We start from the raw sequence: 18,164 nt of genomic DNA, 5'->3' as shown, positions 1-18,164 counted from the left end.
ACTGTCGTCTGGGTCAAGTTTAGCCTCTCGTGAGATACACAAGTTTAGAGATCACGTTTGACCTTTCAAACTAATTTAAAGTACTTTTTTCGTAAAACAATTGATTTCAAAATGAAAAGGAGTCCGATTACACCCTGTTGTGTAGCTTCATGAAGCGGCCTACTCTCTCTGTGTCGAACTAAATAAGAACGGTAGTAGCAAGAAAAGAAACGCGCGAGTCAGTAGACACATAACCTCCGTCTTTCCCTCGCGCGTGCTGCACTCGCGCCAAGTCGAGCGCCCGTCACGCATGATATATTAACCATGACGGAACCTTGAGACCGTGTTGAATATGTCTTTACCAACGCCTCGGGTCACGAAAAGGTATGCGGACCAACAAAAAATTGAGCTTAGCCCTTAGCTAACTAACCTAGACCGGTATTGACGAAATTACACAATTAAACTGACCAATTGATGGGCAGGTTTCTAAACAAAACTTTGGTGCTACGTTGGTTAGGGTACCATAAGATCATTTGCCTTTGTCAACTGAGTCGATAATCATAGAGAGTTTCTAAGCTGACGTCTCGAGCGCTAGCCCTTCGTCAGAGCGAAATGACGCCTAACGGCCGAAACGTAATCTTTATAAGTTCTTTCCTGACCAATAAACAGTATAAACTCAGTTGATAAAACCAACGTAACCTGCCAATTTAAGGCTTGGTCGAACCAAACTGTGACGCTGCCAATTTAACGGCCTAAGTGATTTAGGAAGTGGGTGAACATACCCAGAACAAAATTGAAAATAATTTAAACTGATAGGTAGTCTTGGAAAGAGAACCCGACAGAAGCTTAGTTGTCTGAGGTAAAATGTCATTTACCGTTGCTGTTGCGGCAAACGAACATCAAGGCTCGATGAAATACCAAGAAAATCGTGACCGGAGAAAAATGCCAACCAAATCCAGGGAATATATTACAGGGACATAACTTTAATCAATCTCGTAAACTGTAAACGAATTAAAAAAGGGACTTATATAATAGATTGCATTCAATTAAACACGTGGCGACTTAACAGCGTAAATGAATCTAACATAATAAAGGAACTAATAAATGAACCAAATGCTGGCTAAACACAAAATATACATACAAATAAGGACGAAAGAGCTTGCTCGAAACGAGATAAACAACAAAAAAGCGAAAACAACTTACATATCAGTCCCTATACGCCGGTGGCTTGAAATCACACTTTATAAATTAACTTTGTATGCACTCCGAACATGAACAGGCGATTAATGAAAGCAGGCGAGAAAAACTATTTAAAGGAATCAAATGGCACAAAGGCCAACTGTAACGCAAATGTCACGCAAGTTCGAAAGTCACGCATTTACAGTTGCCTTTCGTCGCCTCCTGTCCCAAAGAGCAGCTGGTTCTGTGAAACAGATATGAGCCTCAAGACTTAGGCCCTGGCAAAGTCAAAACAAGAGACGAAAGGATTCTAATCCATCTTCTCAATGAATGAACGACCAACCAGAAAGAAGAAACATCAAGAACACACGTTTTCCGAATTGAAATTTTATTTTACAGCTCTCAAAATAGGGCTTTACTCCCTGGATTTCATCTTTTCTCGTGCCATCTTCTTCTTGGATACCTTCTTTACCTCTACCTCATCCTCGCCACGAGGAACAACTTGCTCACGTTCAGCAAGGATCATCTCTATGTGGCATGGGGAGCTCATGTAGGCTGCAAAACACAAGGTTGAGTTAGTTTAGGCCTTTAAAGTTGGTTACTACCATAGCATCTTCCTTGAACTTCCATGAATAACCAAGGAAGAATTTCTCCTTACAATATCTATACATATCAAGCAGACAAGCAATGAGAATAAAGAAATACAAAATAATGGTGGGTTTTTAGTTGATCCAATACCAAACTAGCAGTCCCTTGTTTTCAGTGCTGCAGAAACATGCATTTCTCTGCTAAGACCAGTTGAAGAGAAGTTTACCATGGGCCAGTTTCTCGAATGTCTTAGTAATTTTTTAAGGCCTGTAAAGCTGTTCTGTTTTTATTCAAGATAGGAGTGTCAAAAGTTTTAAAAATTATTCAATAAAAATATCAGCTAGAAAAACACGATGGACTGTTAAGGGTGCCAGAACTGGCTTCTCCATTCTTAAGATTTTGATTTTAAAATACAGCTTCATTAAGTTACCCGCAATTTGGAGAAACAAGCCCCAGGAGTCTGGCACTAATAATCACTATCAGTCCCAGACCCCTTGCAGACCTTTCACCAGCTTGCATTGCTCAAGGCCTCATACTTTCCAGTGGGCAAAGAAAAAATTGCACTGAAGCACTTGTAATGAGGCTACAAATTCTCCAAAACCAGCATCATAAGAAATGTATGGCATGAAGTAAGGAGAATCAGTCATGATATCTTAGGAGTGAAGGTGTTATTTCCAAAGGAAAAAGTGTTACTACTCCAATCAAATGGGATACATATATGTTATTTACTCAGTGAGTGGTTTGTACAGAAAAAAAAAAAAAAAAAAAGAACAAACCACAAACTCCTAGGCTTTCACCCTTTAACTCCCAAGATCTCATTAGTAATTCTACTTACTGTCTGCCATACAGTTCTTGTGATATTAGTTTTGAGAATTTGGTATTGGATCAACTAATAATCCTCCAAATGATATTCTTCCTAGTTTTCATCACTTGTCTGCTTGATAGTGTATTGATATCATTAGGAGAAATTCTGTCTTGGTCACTTATGGGAAACTGGATATGAAACAACTTTGACTTACGATTGATACGTCCATGGGCTCTGTAGGTTCTCCTCCTCATCTTGGGAGCAGCATTGACTTGTATGTGCTCAACCACCAACGAGTCTACATCCAGTCCCTTGATACAAAAACAAACATGGAGTTCAATTAAGGGAGATTATTATACTGATTACTTATTAAAGTTGAATCACTTAATTATAGAGATGCAGGACTAAAAATTTCCATTAGCTGGTCACTAATGCCACTGAAAATTGGGTTAGGCAACCAGAATTCCTGATTAATAACTCAAACATCTTGGTTTTTGCAAAAGCCAGCCCTCTAGAAATGTAAAAATTTTTAATTTTTCCAATTTGATTTTATATAATCAGCTGGTGATTGTTCACCAACAACAGGAACATGCCTTTGACAAAGAAACATCTAAAAAACTTTACGTTTTCTTATTTCACAGCGAGGCATCAAATAACCAAAAACTCACTTTAAACTCAGCATTGCTCTCAGCATTTTTGAGAAGCTGAAGCAGGATCTCTGCACTCTTCTTTGGCCACCGGCCCTGGGATCCTGGAGACTTCAAGTTCTTGGCCTGAAAATGTACATAATTAATTCACATTGAGTTTCTCAGTCACTACCTCTCCTTAGATCTAGTTAGAAATTCTCCATCACTACTAGCATACATTTCCATGTAAATTAGACAATCCCTTGCTGATAAGTTTTTTCTATTCCCAATACCAGTTCACAAATTGTGAGGAGAGGTTACACTCTAATCAATTCATGGAGCCTAAGGCTTGAAGACAGTCCAGTGATCTGGGCTTATGTAGTCCAAGATATCAGTTTCCTTTTCATAAAGCAGTTCTAAACTGAAACTTGGGACATTGAGCAGCACCCCCTCTGGTATAAGTTCCTTATAAATAGTCAGTATGTATAATACACTAGTATATCACAAAAAGTCACCACTTCTCAAAGAGCCATTATCCAACTGTTCATTTACATAAGACAAGGCCAATAGAAAGGATCATGCATGATATGGATTTCCTTGGTTGATAAGTCAGTTATTACTTCTACCAATAGTAGATTGATATATCAGAACATCAAGACATTAGCTGACAGTTGATCGTTAACCAATCAATGGGTAAGCATGGGCCAGCCATTTTTTGATAACTAATTGGCTATCAGCAAGTATAGAGCTCATCTATCAACCACATATTGGATGAAACATCACAACCAAGGCCATAATAAGCCATAGTAAGCATAGTAAGAGACCACAGTAAGCTTAGGGGTTGAGTGGAAGCTTCTAATGAGAGTGTTACAAGAATAGTAGACTCTAAGTTCTTCAGTATACCAAGCAGTTCTACCATGATATGTTTGTCCAAGAAAGTTTAAATCACATGGTACATGCGAATGGTAAGTATTCCAGTATTATGGGTGACATGTCATACATACCTGAGCTTTACGTCCCACGCCACCATTGAATCTTCGGAAGGGAATGATCTGCTTTTTGGCAATAACATCTTTGAGATATCTGTTTGCCTTACGTATGTGCATGCCCTTGATGGCCACAGCCGTCTCGTGTGTGTTCTTGAAGTGCACACGGAGGTTAGAACCTCGTGCTTTACAAGACTTGGTTGGATTCTCAGGATCAGAAGCGTAACGAGTCATCTTGAGTAACCTTTACCTGAAAAACACATCGTGCATCGATATTATGGTTTTCATTTTTGTCTATCCTGCAGGGAAATCAAAGGGGAACTATGTACAAAGCTGCTAGGCTTTCAATTGAATATTACATAATCCCCAAGATAAAACAAAAGAATCTGCAAAAAATGCGGGAATATTTAGAGATGTTTCCCAAAGTTAGCAACTAATTTATTGTAAGGTAACAGCTTTGAGGTAGGATTCACTATCAACGCGATTTTTTTTATTTCCAGCCATATTTCATTTATCTTATTAAGTAGAAGTAGGCTCTGATATCGAAAGTATAGAAATAAGAAGTCTAATCGAAAATAGAAAAGAGGATTGGGGAGATAATTTGAGATTTCAACCACACATCGGAACGAATCTCACCTTCGAAGAGGAAGGCTGAAAGAGGACATATACCCAGAGTTCTTTTCGATAAGACTTCTTCATTACGCAGGCGCATTCATCAAATTCAAAATGGCGTCGGATATTTAATCGTAAGTCGTGAAAACTCTTGGTGGTTTCTTTGGCCCTGTCTTACAGTTCGCGATGTTTTGGGGTGAGTAGATTATTTCATTACTTTCTATAGTTCCTTTACTATGTAATCAAAACTTAAAAGTGGAGAAATGACTCCACTGAAGTGCAATTTTTCTAACAGCCATAGTTTCGTGCAGGAGTGAGATAAATTATTTGATGAAATACAAACACAATATTCTTTTAAAAATCCACGTTTATTATACAATAGTTATAAATTTTTATAAAGAATCTATAAAGAGTTTTATGACTATTGAGTATATTTAAGGCAAATGCTGCTTCCTTATTGCTCAACTGGCATTTTAGAACGGCCATGGCATGTGATATTTTAACGCGTGGAACATTAATTTGTGAGTAGAAGAAAACATGTAAAAACTACCCAAGGTGAAGTCTAGCACGCTTTTTATTAGATACGGTTTAGTTAACAAGATTTCCAAAGCTGTGCTCTTGGAAGGATCATTGAATACCTGAAGGCTCTCTGTTCAGGTATCAAGGGTACTTAGCTCTGAAACCTTCAACTTGTAGGAGTGAGTTGAATCTAACTTCACCTTGCGACTCCAGTCTGTTATCTTGCAAAGAGGTTATGAAAAAAGACGAACCCATCAGTTAGAAGGTTTATCTTGATATAAAACCAAATTTACAAGGAAATGTAAGGGGCTCAGGAGGGGAATTACTAGTTGAATCTTAGAAGTTAAACAGATTTGATCAAAGTACAGTTATTCAAGTTGCATTACATCAATAGTTGGTTGGCTGTGGTACCACAACCTTCCCATTAGACAGAGAAATCTATATTTCATTCCTTAGAGCACACCATGCACCTGTCCATAAAACAGTTTATAGTTCCATTCCTATTTTATTTCCAGGGGTCACTCTTGATTCTGGGAAGCGTTACACCCAGACAGTGGAAAAGTCATTCCACTTATCAATGGCTGCTCTGGGCTTTCAGAACTGTTCATCAGTGCCAGTGACAATAATGGTTGAAGTGGATAAAGCTCAGTTTGCATTGTGCACACTGCAGCCTGGCAAAATTCCACAACAGCCTTTAGACTATTGTTTTACAGAAGGAGAAGAGATAACTTTCTTTACAGAAGGCCCCGGGGATGTACATTTAACAGGTTTGTTTTATTTTGAATTCTTATATTTGATCACCATCATAGTGGCATAATTTGAAATTTTTAAAAATTTTTTTTATGAGATTAAGATCAGGAGACTGATAAAAAGGCAGCTATGATCTTAAAATACCAAATGTAGATAGAAGTGTGAGACTTCTTGCTTTAGATTTTGCTGGCTTCAGGTGGATTAGAAATTTATCGTACCATGCTCTTGGTTATACATTTTGAGTTTCTGGTTCATATTTAGATGAAGCAAGCATATACTTGTATTTTCTGTCAAGGGAGCAGGGATGGTTCAGCAATGAGAGTGCTTGCCTCCTACTGCAGTGGCCTATGTTTGATTCCCAAACCTGGTGTCATATGTGGGTTGAGTTTGTGGGTGGTTCTTGTCCTAGCTCCAAAGGGTTTCTTGGGTTACTTCAGGTTACCTCCCTCCACAAAAACCAACATTCCAAATTCCAAAGCAACCTGGAACCTGTGGACAAGAAGGTAGCCCAAATGTTAACTCAAGTATAAAAGATCTCAACATGCAACAAGTTTTCCATTAAATTGTTATACTTGATGGACAGGTTATTTAGTGGATGAACCAAATGCTGTGGAATTTGAAGAATCAGATGAGGAAGTATCGGCAGGAAGTGAAAAATCTGCAAGCAACTCTGATTCAGCTGAGGATGATGATGAATCATCCAGTGAGGAAGTGACTCTTGGAGACTTATTTCAAAGTGGAGATTTGATCAGCAGTGATGATGATGATGAGGATGAAGAGAGTGCAGATTTGGACTGGGATCCATCCAAGGATAATCCAAAGAGGAGAAAACCAAGTAAGAAAAGGAAGAAGAAAAAACAAGCCGAGAATTTGGATGAAAACAATATTATATCTCTGATGGATGTTGAACAAACTGAAGTAACTTTGTCAAATTATAGTATGCATGGTGAAAATGAAGGCAGTAATGGAGGGCAAAAAAATACTAAATCTGAAATTGAACTCAGGAAGAAAGAAGGAAACAAGAAAAAGAGGAAAGTGGTTGAAACAGAAAATCAGACAGTTGAAAATGGACTTAAACCAGCTAAAAAACTGAAGAAGAAAGGAAAAAAATCTCAATTAAACTCACCAAACAGTGATGGCAAGACAGAAAAGTCAAAAACTCAAGAAAATAGCAGTGAGCAGACTTCATTAGGTAGTAACTTGCTTACAAAAAACAGTGATACTCAAGTTAAACAAGTAACACAAATAAAAAGGGGAAAGGAGACACAACCAAGTCCTGGGAAACAGAGTGATCAACCACGAGCCACCTTGGTAAGTGTCTATTGATTTATGTTATGGGAAATATTTTGAGAAGCTGTTTTTTCATTATAGTAAACTCACAGGGTCATGGCTGGTCAAAGTAAACATGCAAGGCTGCAAACTTTAGTTTTTCATGTTTTGGAGGTAATCATGAATACAAATTGTCAGCACTTGTGTTTTGGAAAATATATCTGAATATATAATAAGTAATGAAATTGGTAATTCATAAGAATTTACGAGTTTAAGAAAGTAAAGGAAGGATTTTAGTCATGTTTGGCGTTGTGTGGTCAGTTTATTATTGATGTTGACATAGGTTCAATAATCATTGTTACATACCCAGACTTGCACTCAACAGAACGAGCACTGAGATTGGTTGATTCTTGGTCATGTGCCCCTGATCAAATTCAAATGTATCCCAACTGGGATACAATTGCGCAGTTGTAGCCTGTGCACCAAATACAACAGTACATGATTGTTTTAAGGGAAAGTTTAAATATATAACAAAGCACTTAATGTATGGTCCCAAAGGAAACTAGTTAGTTTTGTTTTCCCTTGATTCTTGATGTTTCCCCTGACTTTGTTTTAGGAAATGTCAGGACTGTTGGGAAAACAAAACTAACTAGTTTCCCTCAGGACCATACATTAAGTGTATAATATGTAAGAAATATTTTTCTGCTAAATATGGATGATACAATAGTTCTCAAACTTAACATGCAAGGAAATAGTGTAACAAGGAGATCTTGTATTGTATTATAAGCAGGCAAAGAGGAAAACGCTACCAGGAGGAACTGTGTTTGAAGACATTAAAAAAGGGACAGGACCAATGGCCAAAAGAGGACAGATAGTAAGGATGTCCATGAATATTAATGCTTTATGTGCCATGGTCTTTGCTGACTGTATGTGATCTGCTTACAACACAAACTGTCTCATCATACTGAAATGTTTTAACCCTTTAACTCCCAAGATCTGATTGTTAATTCTCCCCTCTAGCTGCTACACATTTCCTTTTAAATCGGTAACAAGAATTTGGTGTTAGATCAAGATCATTTTTACCTGATATATTTGAGTATTCTCATTACTTGTTTGCTAAATAATGCATGGATATAATAGGGAGAAGTTACATGTTAATCACTTCTAGGAGTTAAAGGGTTAAGCGCAATGTCTATTGATGAAGTTGCAGTAGGTCAGTAGTGATAGTCACAAACACAGAGCAATATGTTGCTGATTCAAGTAAACCACAAGGGAGCACTTGGATTGATCGAAAGAATATTCCATCTATCAGCTGTCTGTGGTTTTAAATTAAAGTGTCTGTAGATCTTCCTTTTTGGTTTGTCTTGTTCTTTGTAATTACTATTTTTCATTTCTCGATGGTTCATTTCAACAGGTTCATTTATATTATAAAGGAACTTTAGCAAAGAACAAAAAGCAGTTTGATGCTTGTCTGAGTGGACAGCCACTTTCATTCAGAGTTGGTGCAGGACAGGTCATACAAGGCTGGGATCAGGGTGTCACTGGTAAGTGTTCTAACATTCATACTACCAAGGCAATCCTCCTTTCCCTCTGACGAAAGGCCAATGCAGGGAAACATCAGCTTTTAAACTCTTAGCAGTGGCCAATTTATGTTATCAACTCAATTGATAATACCAAATCACCCAGTCCTCCTTAAATTTGATTTTCGAAGCCTGAAATTTCTTTATGTCAAGTAACTGAGTCAACCAAGGTTGTTCTTTTTCACACAGGAATGCAAGTAGGTGGGAAAAGGAGATTGATAGTACCTCCATCACAAGGGTAGGTTATCGTGTTACAGTATCCTAGAGATCATTATACACCTCTTTCACACATAGCTAACCTATAACACTACTTATTTGATCATATGATGTGAAAATACCTCACACATGCTTTTTGTGAAAAGTAACTACCCTATGTCAACTGTACAGCCATTTTGTTACCAATCAGGTTTGTCACTAAGGGTACCTTTACAGTTTAGCTAACTTGATGTTAAAAGTGGAAATGATGATTGTTGTCACTTTACATTGGGGCACATATCACAATGCTACAAGTGATATCTCCAATGTTACAGCTATTGAAAACTAAGTGACAGCCCTAGCACTGTGTCTTATACAATATTGTGCAGAGCTGATGAGTAAATATGATCGTTATTTGCAGATATGGTCATGAAAAGATAGGACCAATTCCACCCAACAGTACGTTGGAGTTTGAAGTTCAACTTGTGAAACTGCAGTAATATAATTAGCCAACTGTGATGTACTACTGTTAAGCAAATCTGTCTCCTACATTTGCAAACTGAGACCATTTCCACAAATTAGTATGTTGGAGTTTGATGGTCTACTCATGAAACCACAATAATATACTATCAGTACTTATAAATTGCCTAAGACATGCTACTGTCAAGTAAAAATGTGCCTACGTTTACAAACTAGTATTGAATAACACTGGCGTGTAAAGGATTCTTGTACCAAAATTAACACATCTTGGGTGTGCATAATAATTTCTTCTTGACCTCAAACCAAACACTCTGCAAGAGGAGCATCTACACTGGTTACCAGTATTTTAGAATAAGACTGCTTCTTTATCAGTTCAGAGCCAAGCTGCAGAAAGCCAGGGGAAGGACCAGTTCATGTCATTAGTTTTAGCTGAATTTAATTTTATCAGATAATTCCATTTTTAAATATTATTCCTGTGCAAGACTCATGATTGAAAATGTTACCTGTCATATATTCTCACAAAAATTAGTTATCATGTCTTCTTTAAAACATTTATTTGAGCTTTGAAACTTCTTATTGCACATGTACTGTTCTAATATTTTTCCTAAATAAAGAGTATGAGGGACATTTTATTAGTTGATTAAAAAATTTGATAAACGAGTGTCCTAAATTACACAGACAAAATTTTTAGATTTTATGAAGATAATGTCCTTTGAACATTTTTCCCAAAAGCTTTTTGTTAAACATGATTTCAAAGTACTGTCAAAATAGCTTCCTATTGCCAATCAACTTCTTGACCACAACTTGAGTTGGTGTTGTATTTTAAACTTATTTAATGTAATTGGCAAAGTTTTCTATCTCTTGGTTCTTATATCCAACCATGGAGAGGTTACTGATGCCATTGTTCAGTAGTTTTATATCATCAAAGCTGGTGAGGCTTGTTAGCGTAGATTGATGATACTGTCACATTGATGTTGTGATAACTGCTAACAGCTAAAATTAAAAATAACCCTGTTCTCAACTTTTTTGTTATCATTACAATGTTTTCAATTGCTGTAACAAGCTGAGTCCTTTCCCACTCTCTGAAGTGTTCACTGCCTCGTCATCTGCTGTTGATGTACATGTAGTGGTGTCTTCTTTCAGCCCACCATCCTTAGCTTCAAGCAACTGCTTCATCAGCTTATCTCTCTTGGACACGCACTTCCTCGTGAGAGAGTGCACAGCATCAACAAAGTGAGTTTGGAAGTCAGAGAGGGCTGTGATACCTTGAAACAACAAATGATGTTACTTTTGAGAAGGAGCTAGGACTTATGTTGCAAAATATAACATTTCCTAATTTCAGTGAGTTATGCCATGTTTTTGCCACACAGCAAACTATGCTTGCTTTCATTTTATGCCAAGAATATCATACATCCTTACATGAGAGTTTTAGGTACAAATCTCTAAAACTGAAACCCTAATTTATTTACATGTAAATTAAGGTTTTTGTCTTGCCTGATTGTTCCTTTTCCTTCCTGGGCTGAAGAAGATCCATAGCATCTGATAACTAGGGAGAAGTAAGCAAACACAGTGAGGTAAAGTGACATTGTCAAATACTCTATGAACCCTCAGATTTTTAGATCAGCTCTGCTAGTAATTTCACCCTGTCTCTTTCCTTTTGAATCATTGTTTAAAGGACAAGTGACACAGGAGCAGGAGACACTTTTTACTGTTTTAGACACCATTTGCTGAATTTTAATTAATTTTTCACAGGTTAGCAGGGGATTTAATAAATCCAAACACTTAAGGGTGGAGGTGGGGAAAGTGAAGAGAGACAATCTGCAAATTATAGGATTCAGAGGCTGGGGTTAACATCATTGGTTCTCTTAAAAAAAACTTGCACTATACCTGTGATTCATGGTCCTTGAATGAGGACAAAAAAGTTCGCAAATCATCTTCAGAGGCTGTGTCTTTCAGTTTTTTGTAAGCACTGAGTATATCTGTTCAAAACAGGACATGAAAACCATAAATCAACAACTAAAATGGACCCAAAAAATGGAGAACGCAAAAAAAAGTTACCTTCCAAAGGCTTACAAAGCAGCTCCATAAAATTTCCTTCAAATGTCTGGTATGCCTCTCTGCCAATAACAAAAAAATATAATAAAACATGTGTAAATTCATTGGTAGAAGTTATTAAAACCCTTCTCCAAATCATTATTTTTGCTCTGTTAAATAAAGTTTCTGAACTCATACTACAACAGAGCAATTTTACAGCTCAGGCACAACCTCATAAAATTTACCTAACTGCAGATAGCAGGGACTCTGCATAGTCCACCTGGCATTGATAAACTTGCCGATGAAATGACAGCTCCTCTTTAAGTATTTTTATCTAAAGAGAGGGAATAAAATCATGTTTTTATATCACCTTTCACCAAGAAAAAGGGTTGTATATCACTTTGCTGCTGGATGCAGTGCTTCTTCAGGGGTTTTAGCTAATGAAACTGGTATAGGTTATTTTTGCTTAGTCTGAATGTGGTGTAAATTAAAACCAGTTTTCATCAGGCATTTGGGATCAAAGAATTTCATGGATACATAGAATTTTTAATTCAGACAATAAGAGTATTCTCATTACTTGACAGTCATTCTCTGCTATGACTTTGCTTGATAGAAACAAGATGAACTATTGTAATATAGACCATGAGAACCCTAGAAAAGAATGCTATTTTGCACTTGGGGACAAAATTACCAGCCATTTACTAAACATACCTCTAGTGACAGTATGTGCTTTGAATAGCTGATTGATTTCATCAAGGCTTGCACAACTGATCTCACCTGTTAACAACACAAAATACATAATCTGCTCATAATGATACAATAAAATACTTGTTACTTTAGAAATCCCACCAGTGTTGTACCTTTTCAGAAATTAAACACCTTTGAGTGACAATTAAGGAATCCAGAACTACAACCCAGTCATAGTCAGTCTTCTAGGTAAAATTACTAAATGTAAATTTCAGGTTTTACATATGAATCTAATATAAGTATCTTGTCAAAGACTTGATGTACAAGATTCACTAGATGGATCAATTTTGATGACTGGATGTACCCTTGACATAAATTGACTTACAGGAACACTTGGTATAAGTTAGAAAATTGCATGATGTCAAGAAGAAGTAAAATACCAGACTAGTATGTTTAACTTGAAAAGAGATAATTCACACTGGTATAAATTAAAATGTAACTGTAGGGTTATTGTTTCATAGTATGATCCTACTTCTTGCTGTTTTTTCCGGCTCAGCTCTGGCATGTGAGACATGATACTCTCTTCTGTGAGGTCTTCTCGAATAGCCTTCTTTAAGGGAGGCTGCAATGTGCAACAAGAATTGGGATTATTGTAATCCTTATTAAATACAATTTTACATGTAATTATCACCTGTGAATACCAAAATATCAGAATCTTGGAGTGGGCCCAAATTTTTTACTAGCTACCTCTCCTTTTATCCTTTGACTAAGTCGCCCACATTCTTCCTTGTTGTTGTGGGTTGCTTGTGATTTGTCTGTGGAAATAGGTTAGGATCACAAACAACTCTCTACAACATGCAAGAATGTGGGTGTGTTGGTAAAAAAGAAAGTGGGAGGGTAGTGAGACAAGAATTTGGGCCCATTCAACAGTTCAATGACTTTTGAAGTAACTAAGAACAGAAATTATACTTATAGTAACCTCAGGGATGGGGAAGGTGAAAAAAGCTGAAAGTGCTCATGAAATTTTGGCTAACAATTTGCCACTGGGGCCATAAAAACTGCACTTCTGTCCAGGCATTTCAATATGTAGGAATTATTGGCGGTCCACAGTCAATTATGAGGCCTTCATTGTTGTCTGTTAAGATTCCATTTGTTGCATTTTTAAGGCCCAACAGTGAGCAATTTCACCTTTGACCAACACTTGAGAAATAAGTTATTAAAACCCTAGCATGTCAGCTATTAAAGGTACATGTGTAAGAAAGTGATTGTTACTCAACTGGACCTTACCCAGGGTGCAGCAGGATACAGGACGGACAAAGACAACAGGTCCTCACTACAGTCTCTCAGCATGTCTGTCACTGTTGTCACATGAATTGCAAGCCTATCTCTGATTGGCTGTGATATATGTTCACTGATTAAGCTTGCTGGTTGTGAGGATGGCTCAACTGTAAGCATTTCCTTCAGGCAAACCATGTTTTTGTAAAGTTTGCAGAGCTTCGATTCAAGCCTGGACTGAAAATGAAAGGGTTTGAATTTAACTTCTTTATTGACCATGCATATCAGTTTTGTGAATGAAACTAATGAAACTTGTTGGCATTATTCTAAGAACCCTGTATTACACTTTTTAGACTATACCCTTCTGACTCACTTCAAAAACCAAAAAATTTATTTCCCTTCCCCTGTTAAAAAAAAAAGGCATAAGAATGTAGATGTTGAACCCAAAAAGGCTTCTGTATTATAATCAAATCCTTTATGATTTCATGAATAGCAAGAAAAATTGCTATTCTTTAATATTCAGGTAAATGAGCCTTACTGACCTCGACAACATGTTCGATAACAAGAGAATTTCCCTCAAAAGCAAGGCTCAGAAAACTAATTTACATGCTCATCAAAGAATAACAAGCATGCTTGCCATCATGAAAGAGGTCCATGTCATAATATTTTTCTATGGAAATACTGGATACAAATCTCTCCTTGTGAATTTAACTTGTGTACTGCCACTTAAGCATCTAATATAAAGGGTTTATAAATGATACCTCACCACATGCTTCAAGTTAAGATGTTCAACTTTTCCACTGCAACAGTCTAACAGGGTAACAGTTTGATCTTCCACAGATTTTGATTGTTTCAAGAAATCATCCATGTATATGGCAGGCAGACAGAAGTCATCAGCCTCAGCACTCTAAGATGACAAACAGTCAACAGAGAATTTTCCTTTAACCTTTTAATACAAGGTAGTTGAACTGTCCTCTCCCGCTGAGATTCTACTTTCAACTGAAAAAAAATTGTACTTTTACCTCTTTGTTCTTGTATAAATCAAGTCTTGTTCCCTCTAATCGATATTCCAAATTCTGTATATATTCACGTGATACTGTTAAATAATTTGATGGCTCATCTGGTGAGTAAAGACTCCTACAGAATGGATGAAGAAACAAAATAGTAACACTTTTCAGGTGTAAGAAACCAAGATCCAATTATTTTCTATGAAAACAAAAAATTTTTCCTCAGACATGTTCACTTAATGTCAAATCAAACTATTCTACCTGCCTCGGCTTCTGCAACGATTTTTAACTTGAAGTTGAGGTCATATGAGCTACGGCGAGTGCTTGGCATATTAACGATTGAACAAGAAGTTGAAGTTGAACTCTGACTGTTTACGATGCGAATGTATCAGTAAGTTTTGCAACTGAGTTTTAAATCAGGTGATTGATGTTTTTATAAGACAAAATTGGATCACTGAATAGTTTATCATTACAGGTGTGAACTTTCAGCATTTGTTTTCACGTATATCATTAAATGTGTGACTTTTTCACTTTTGTTTACGTTAACAAAGAGAGTTCGCATGCCAATTGTGTAAGGATAATTGTTGTCAGATTCATCACATCCTTTTGTTAACTCTCAACTTTTTGGTGCGTCTTATAACTGAGTATTTTCACTTAATTTTCAGTTTGAGAACTCAACTCAATTAAATTGCTAAGTTTGGGGTGCGTCTTATAACCGAGTGCGCCTTATAACCAAATAACTATGGTATTTTAAAATCAAGCCAAAGGACAAAGGCTGATGGATGAAAAGGTTTCCATACCTCAATGTTTCTTTTAAGTTTAGAAGTTTATTTTCAATTTGTAGGAACAAATTTTTTCTGGCTTGCAAAGCACTAGCCTGGAGAAGAACCTGTTGACAAAGAATAGGAATAATGTATTTCCACCATAAGAGCCAAACGTTCAAAATTGACAATTTAAGTTCAACTTCACCATTTTAAGGTAGAAGTACCACAACAACTGATAAAGTTACCTATAGCCAGGGATTGATCAACACAGAAAAGCAAGTTATTTTATACAGTAAATTAAACCTACTTACTTGTCTCTCTAGTTGTATAACCTGAGATTTAAGTAAGTTTACTCTTCGTTCATCAAATCTCTCCTGTGGTACTTCTTCCACAAGCTGTTTGTAGAGAGACCTGCAAAAAAACTTTGTTTTGCCATAAGACTGATTATGTGAGTGTGTAAAATGCCCCTTCACTATAATTTCCACTGGACCAGCCAATCCAATCTTTATCATGTAATTACCTGATGAATTGCAGCTCTGCTTTGAGTTCATTGTTTTCTTTCTTCAGATGCTGAAAGAGGAGTAATATAATTTATTTTGACAACTTACATGCATATTCCCTTTGTTCATTTTAAGAAGGCATCAAATGAAAATAATGAATTCAGTGAAACTTGGAGAACTAAAGAACATGCAAGATTCTCTATGGAGAAAATAACAAGACTTGAGAATAATGTACAAATCAGTAAAAAAAAGTATTCAGGAAAGGTCTACTAGAAGACCTAGCAAGCAGAGCTGATAGTCATTCAGGGCAGTCTGAGAAAAAAGAGCTTTTGCTGAGCCATCTCTGTTTTTTTGTTTTGTTTTGGCACTCAGTAGTTTTTCTAACATTCCATGAATAGCATCCAGTACAGAACTACTCTGTTACTATAACCAATTGGTCTCAAAACTAAGGATTATAATTCAAGGGTGGACATATTACTGAGGTGGTGGTCTTCTGGTAAATTTCTACTGTATCACTGCACAAACTCTGAAAACTACCACATTGCTGGCTTCTGAAACTACTGATATTAACTTCAATCAAGTGTTGTGACTTCTTTTACTGTCTCACCTCTAACTGTTGCTGGTATTTTTGCAGTTGTCTGTCTCTTACACTTAATGATGTCTGTGTGTCTAGGAGTGTCTTACCAAAGACACTGTCATTTTTGGATTTCTGCTGGAAATCTGATGTGGAGCTACTTGAGGACACTAAAGGCCTTGTCTAGGAGCAATCATTTGACAAGATCTCATTTTAAAATTTCTTAGCTTCCAACAGTTCCTTTGAATCACCACAACTAGACGTCAAGCTATAAATGAACACTGCCATATCTTTCCGAAAAAATTTCAGATAAAGTGTTCATCAATTTGACATGGGTAGTAAAGATCAATTTATTTGGTTTAATCTAGAAGGTAAAGTGAGTATCATATAATTCTATTTAAGAAAAAAAGGCGATTAGATCTCCAACCTTCGAAGTGGCATTCCTTGTTTTGTTTACATCACCTGAGTGGCGAGTACTCGATGGCAAATGGCGATGGGAAATCTGAGTTTTTTTCATCGAAAAAAAATTCGAACTACTCTGAAGACAGTAAAATGAAAGTTCTTCTTTCAATCATAAACATAATTAACAGCCTTCGCGCGCCGCCTAAACTATTTTGCCTTTCCACGCTCGTTTTGGCGGTTCAATCGGCCATGTTGTTAGTTGGGAAGGACTGGAAATTAAATAAAGGCCTAGGAAGACTGGAAACTGGCGAGAGAAGGAAAAAAAATTAGGCGAGTCATACCACTTCCGAAGGCCACGAAAGTCGAATCTTTTTCTTTTTCGGCAGTGCTAGTCGGTGTCTTAACTTACTGCAAATACATATTGCCTGGACGGTGATCGACTCTTAAGGATGACAAATTGCGAGTAGTACCTCCATTTTGGCGAAGTCTGTTGCACAAGTCAAGAAGATATCAGTCAGAGTGCGCGAGGAAATTTGCCGAGGGACAGCTCGTTCTATACCCGAAAACCTCTAAAGTATGTTGTTAAAATCGATATTTACGGAAAAAAGGAGCAATGAAGCTTCTGGACGCTCTTCTTTTACGGGAACATGTCAAATTACAGACTTTTCCGCGTTTTCACTGAAATCGTTCTTTAACAAAATCAGGGCAAAGAAAAGGATATAAAAATAAACGTAGAGAAATCATTAGACTATTGGTCATTGACTTTTGATAAATCTGGTGGCTCTTATAAGAGCCGTTTTTTTTCGCTTTTATGATAAAGCCACTTAAGCGCGTTCCCCTCGGATTCGGCGGGCGAGCTGGATGTCTTTCGGCATAATGGTAACTCGCTTTGCGTGGATTGCACACAAGTTGGTGTCCTCAAAGAGACCAACAAGGTATGCCTCGCTGGCTTCTTGGAGAGCCATCACTGCCGAGCTCTGGAAACGCAAGTCAGTCTTGAAATCTTGGGCGATTTCACGCACGAGACGCTGGAAAGGCAGTTTGCGGATAAGCAGTTCGGTGGACTTCTGGTAGCGACGAATCTCACGAAGGGCAACAGTTCCAGGCCTGTAACGATGGGGTTTCTTAACACCACCAGTTGCAGGAGCACTCTTTCTGGCGGCTTTTGTGGCAAGCTGTTTACGGGGTGCTTTACCGCCAGTAGATTTACGCGCAGTTTGCTTGGTACGAGCCATGGTCGACGACAAACACTTAGAGAAAGACTAAGAATACCTATGCCCAATGAGAATCACGGTAGAAAATTTATACTTCGCGCCGACTCTCACGATTGGTTCGTTTTCCTCATTTACGATT

The 18,164-nt window shown here is 37.3% G+C and overlaps 4 protein-coding genes and 1 long non-coding RNA gene across 8 annotated transcripts; 1 reads left to right on the top strand and 4 right to left on the bottom strand.

The window, feature by feature from the left end:
• Nucleotides 1-942: 942 nt before the first annotated feature.
• On the bottom strand, nt 943-1,321 carry LOC149046421 (uncharacterized). Its single transcript, XR_016185702.1, has 2 exons — nt 1,183-1,321; nt 943-979 (listed from the first exon to the last, which is right to left on the bottom strand). It is a non-coding gene; the product is annotated as an uncharacterized LOC149046421 (long non-coding RNA).
• A 208-nt stretch (nt 1,322-1,529) lies between these two features.
• Nucleotides 1,530-4,880, bottom strand: LOC113672741 (large ribosomal subunit protein uL22). Its single transcript, XM_027189083.2, has 5 exons — nt 4,800-4,880; nt 4,182-4,413; nt 3,220-3,324; nt 2,766-2,862; nt 1,530-1,713 (listed from the first exon to the last, which is right to left on the bottom strand). Exons 2-5 carry the CDS (start codon nt 4,395-4,397, stop codon nt 1,574-1,576), a joined length of 558 nt encoding a protein of 185 aa, XP_027044884.1. The 5' UTR covers nt 4,398-4,413; nt 4,800-4,880; the 3' UTR covers nt 1,530-1,573.
• LOC113672739 (46 kDa FK506-binding nuclear protein) lies at nt 4,409-10,589 on the top strand. 4 transcript variants are annotated; one of them, XM_027189081.2, is made up of 7 exons: nt 4,409-4,971; nt 5,810-6,061; nt 6,628-7,355; nt 8,104-8,187; nt 8,728-8,857; nt 9,083-9,131; nt 9,510-10,589. In XM_027189081.2, exons 1-7 carry the CDS (start codon nt 4,962-4,964, stop codon nt 9,586-9,588), a joined length of 1,332 nt encoding a protein of 443 aa, XP_027044882.2. In that variant the 5' UTR covers nt 4,409-4,961; the 3' UTR covers nt 9,589-10,589. The 4 variants fall into 4 exon arrangements, with proteins under 4 accessions (XP_027044882.2, XP_089059356.1, XP_027044881.2 ...); XM_089203230.1 differs by having other exon boundaries at nt 9,064-9,131; XM_027189080.2 differs by having other exon boundaries at nt 8,101-8,187.
• LOC113672737 (uncharacterized) lies at nt 10,106-17,082 on the bottom strand. The gene is made up of 15 exons (XM_027189078.2): nt 16,837-17,082; nt 16,443-16,592; nt 15,856-15,905; nt 15,647-15,746; nt 15,372-15,460; nt 14,587-14,701; nt 14,331-14,471; nt 13,577-13,801; nt 12,822-12,911; nt 12,314-12,379; nt 11,848-11,936; nt 11,627-11,685; nt 11,456-11,547; nt 11,063-11,114; nt 10,106-10,833 (listed from the first exon to the last, which is right to left on the bottom strand). Exons 1-15 carry the CDS (start codon nt 16,924-16,926, stop codon nt 10,604-10,606), a joined length of 1,638 nt encoding a protein of 545 aa, XP_027044879.2. The 5' UTR covers nt 16,927-17,082; the 3' UTR covers nt 10,106-10,603.
• Nucleotides 17,083-17,588: 506 nt separating this feature from the next.
• LOC113672742 (histone H3) lies at nt 17,589-18,046 on the bottom strand. Its single transcript, XM_027189084.2, has one exon. It carries the CDS (start codon nt 18,044-18,046, stop codon nt 17,636-17,638), a length of 411 nt encoding a protein of 136 aa, XP_027044885.1. The 3' UTR covers nt 17,589-17,635.
• Between the last annotated feature and the right edge of the window lie 118 nt (nt 18,047-18,164).

Source organism: Pocillopora damicornis, chromosome 4 (genome assembly GCF_964200805.1).
Source record: "Pocillopora damicornis chromosome 4, jaPocDami1.2, whole genome shotgun sequence".
NCBI classification, from domain to species: domain Eukaryota; kingdom Metazoa; phylum Cnidaria; class Anthozoa; order Scleractinia; family Pocilloporidae; genus Pocillopora; species Pocillopora damicornis.
This window is presented reverse-complemented; position numbering and strand designations above follow the sequence as displayed.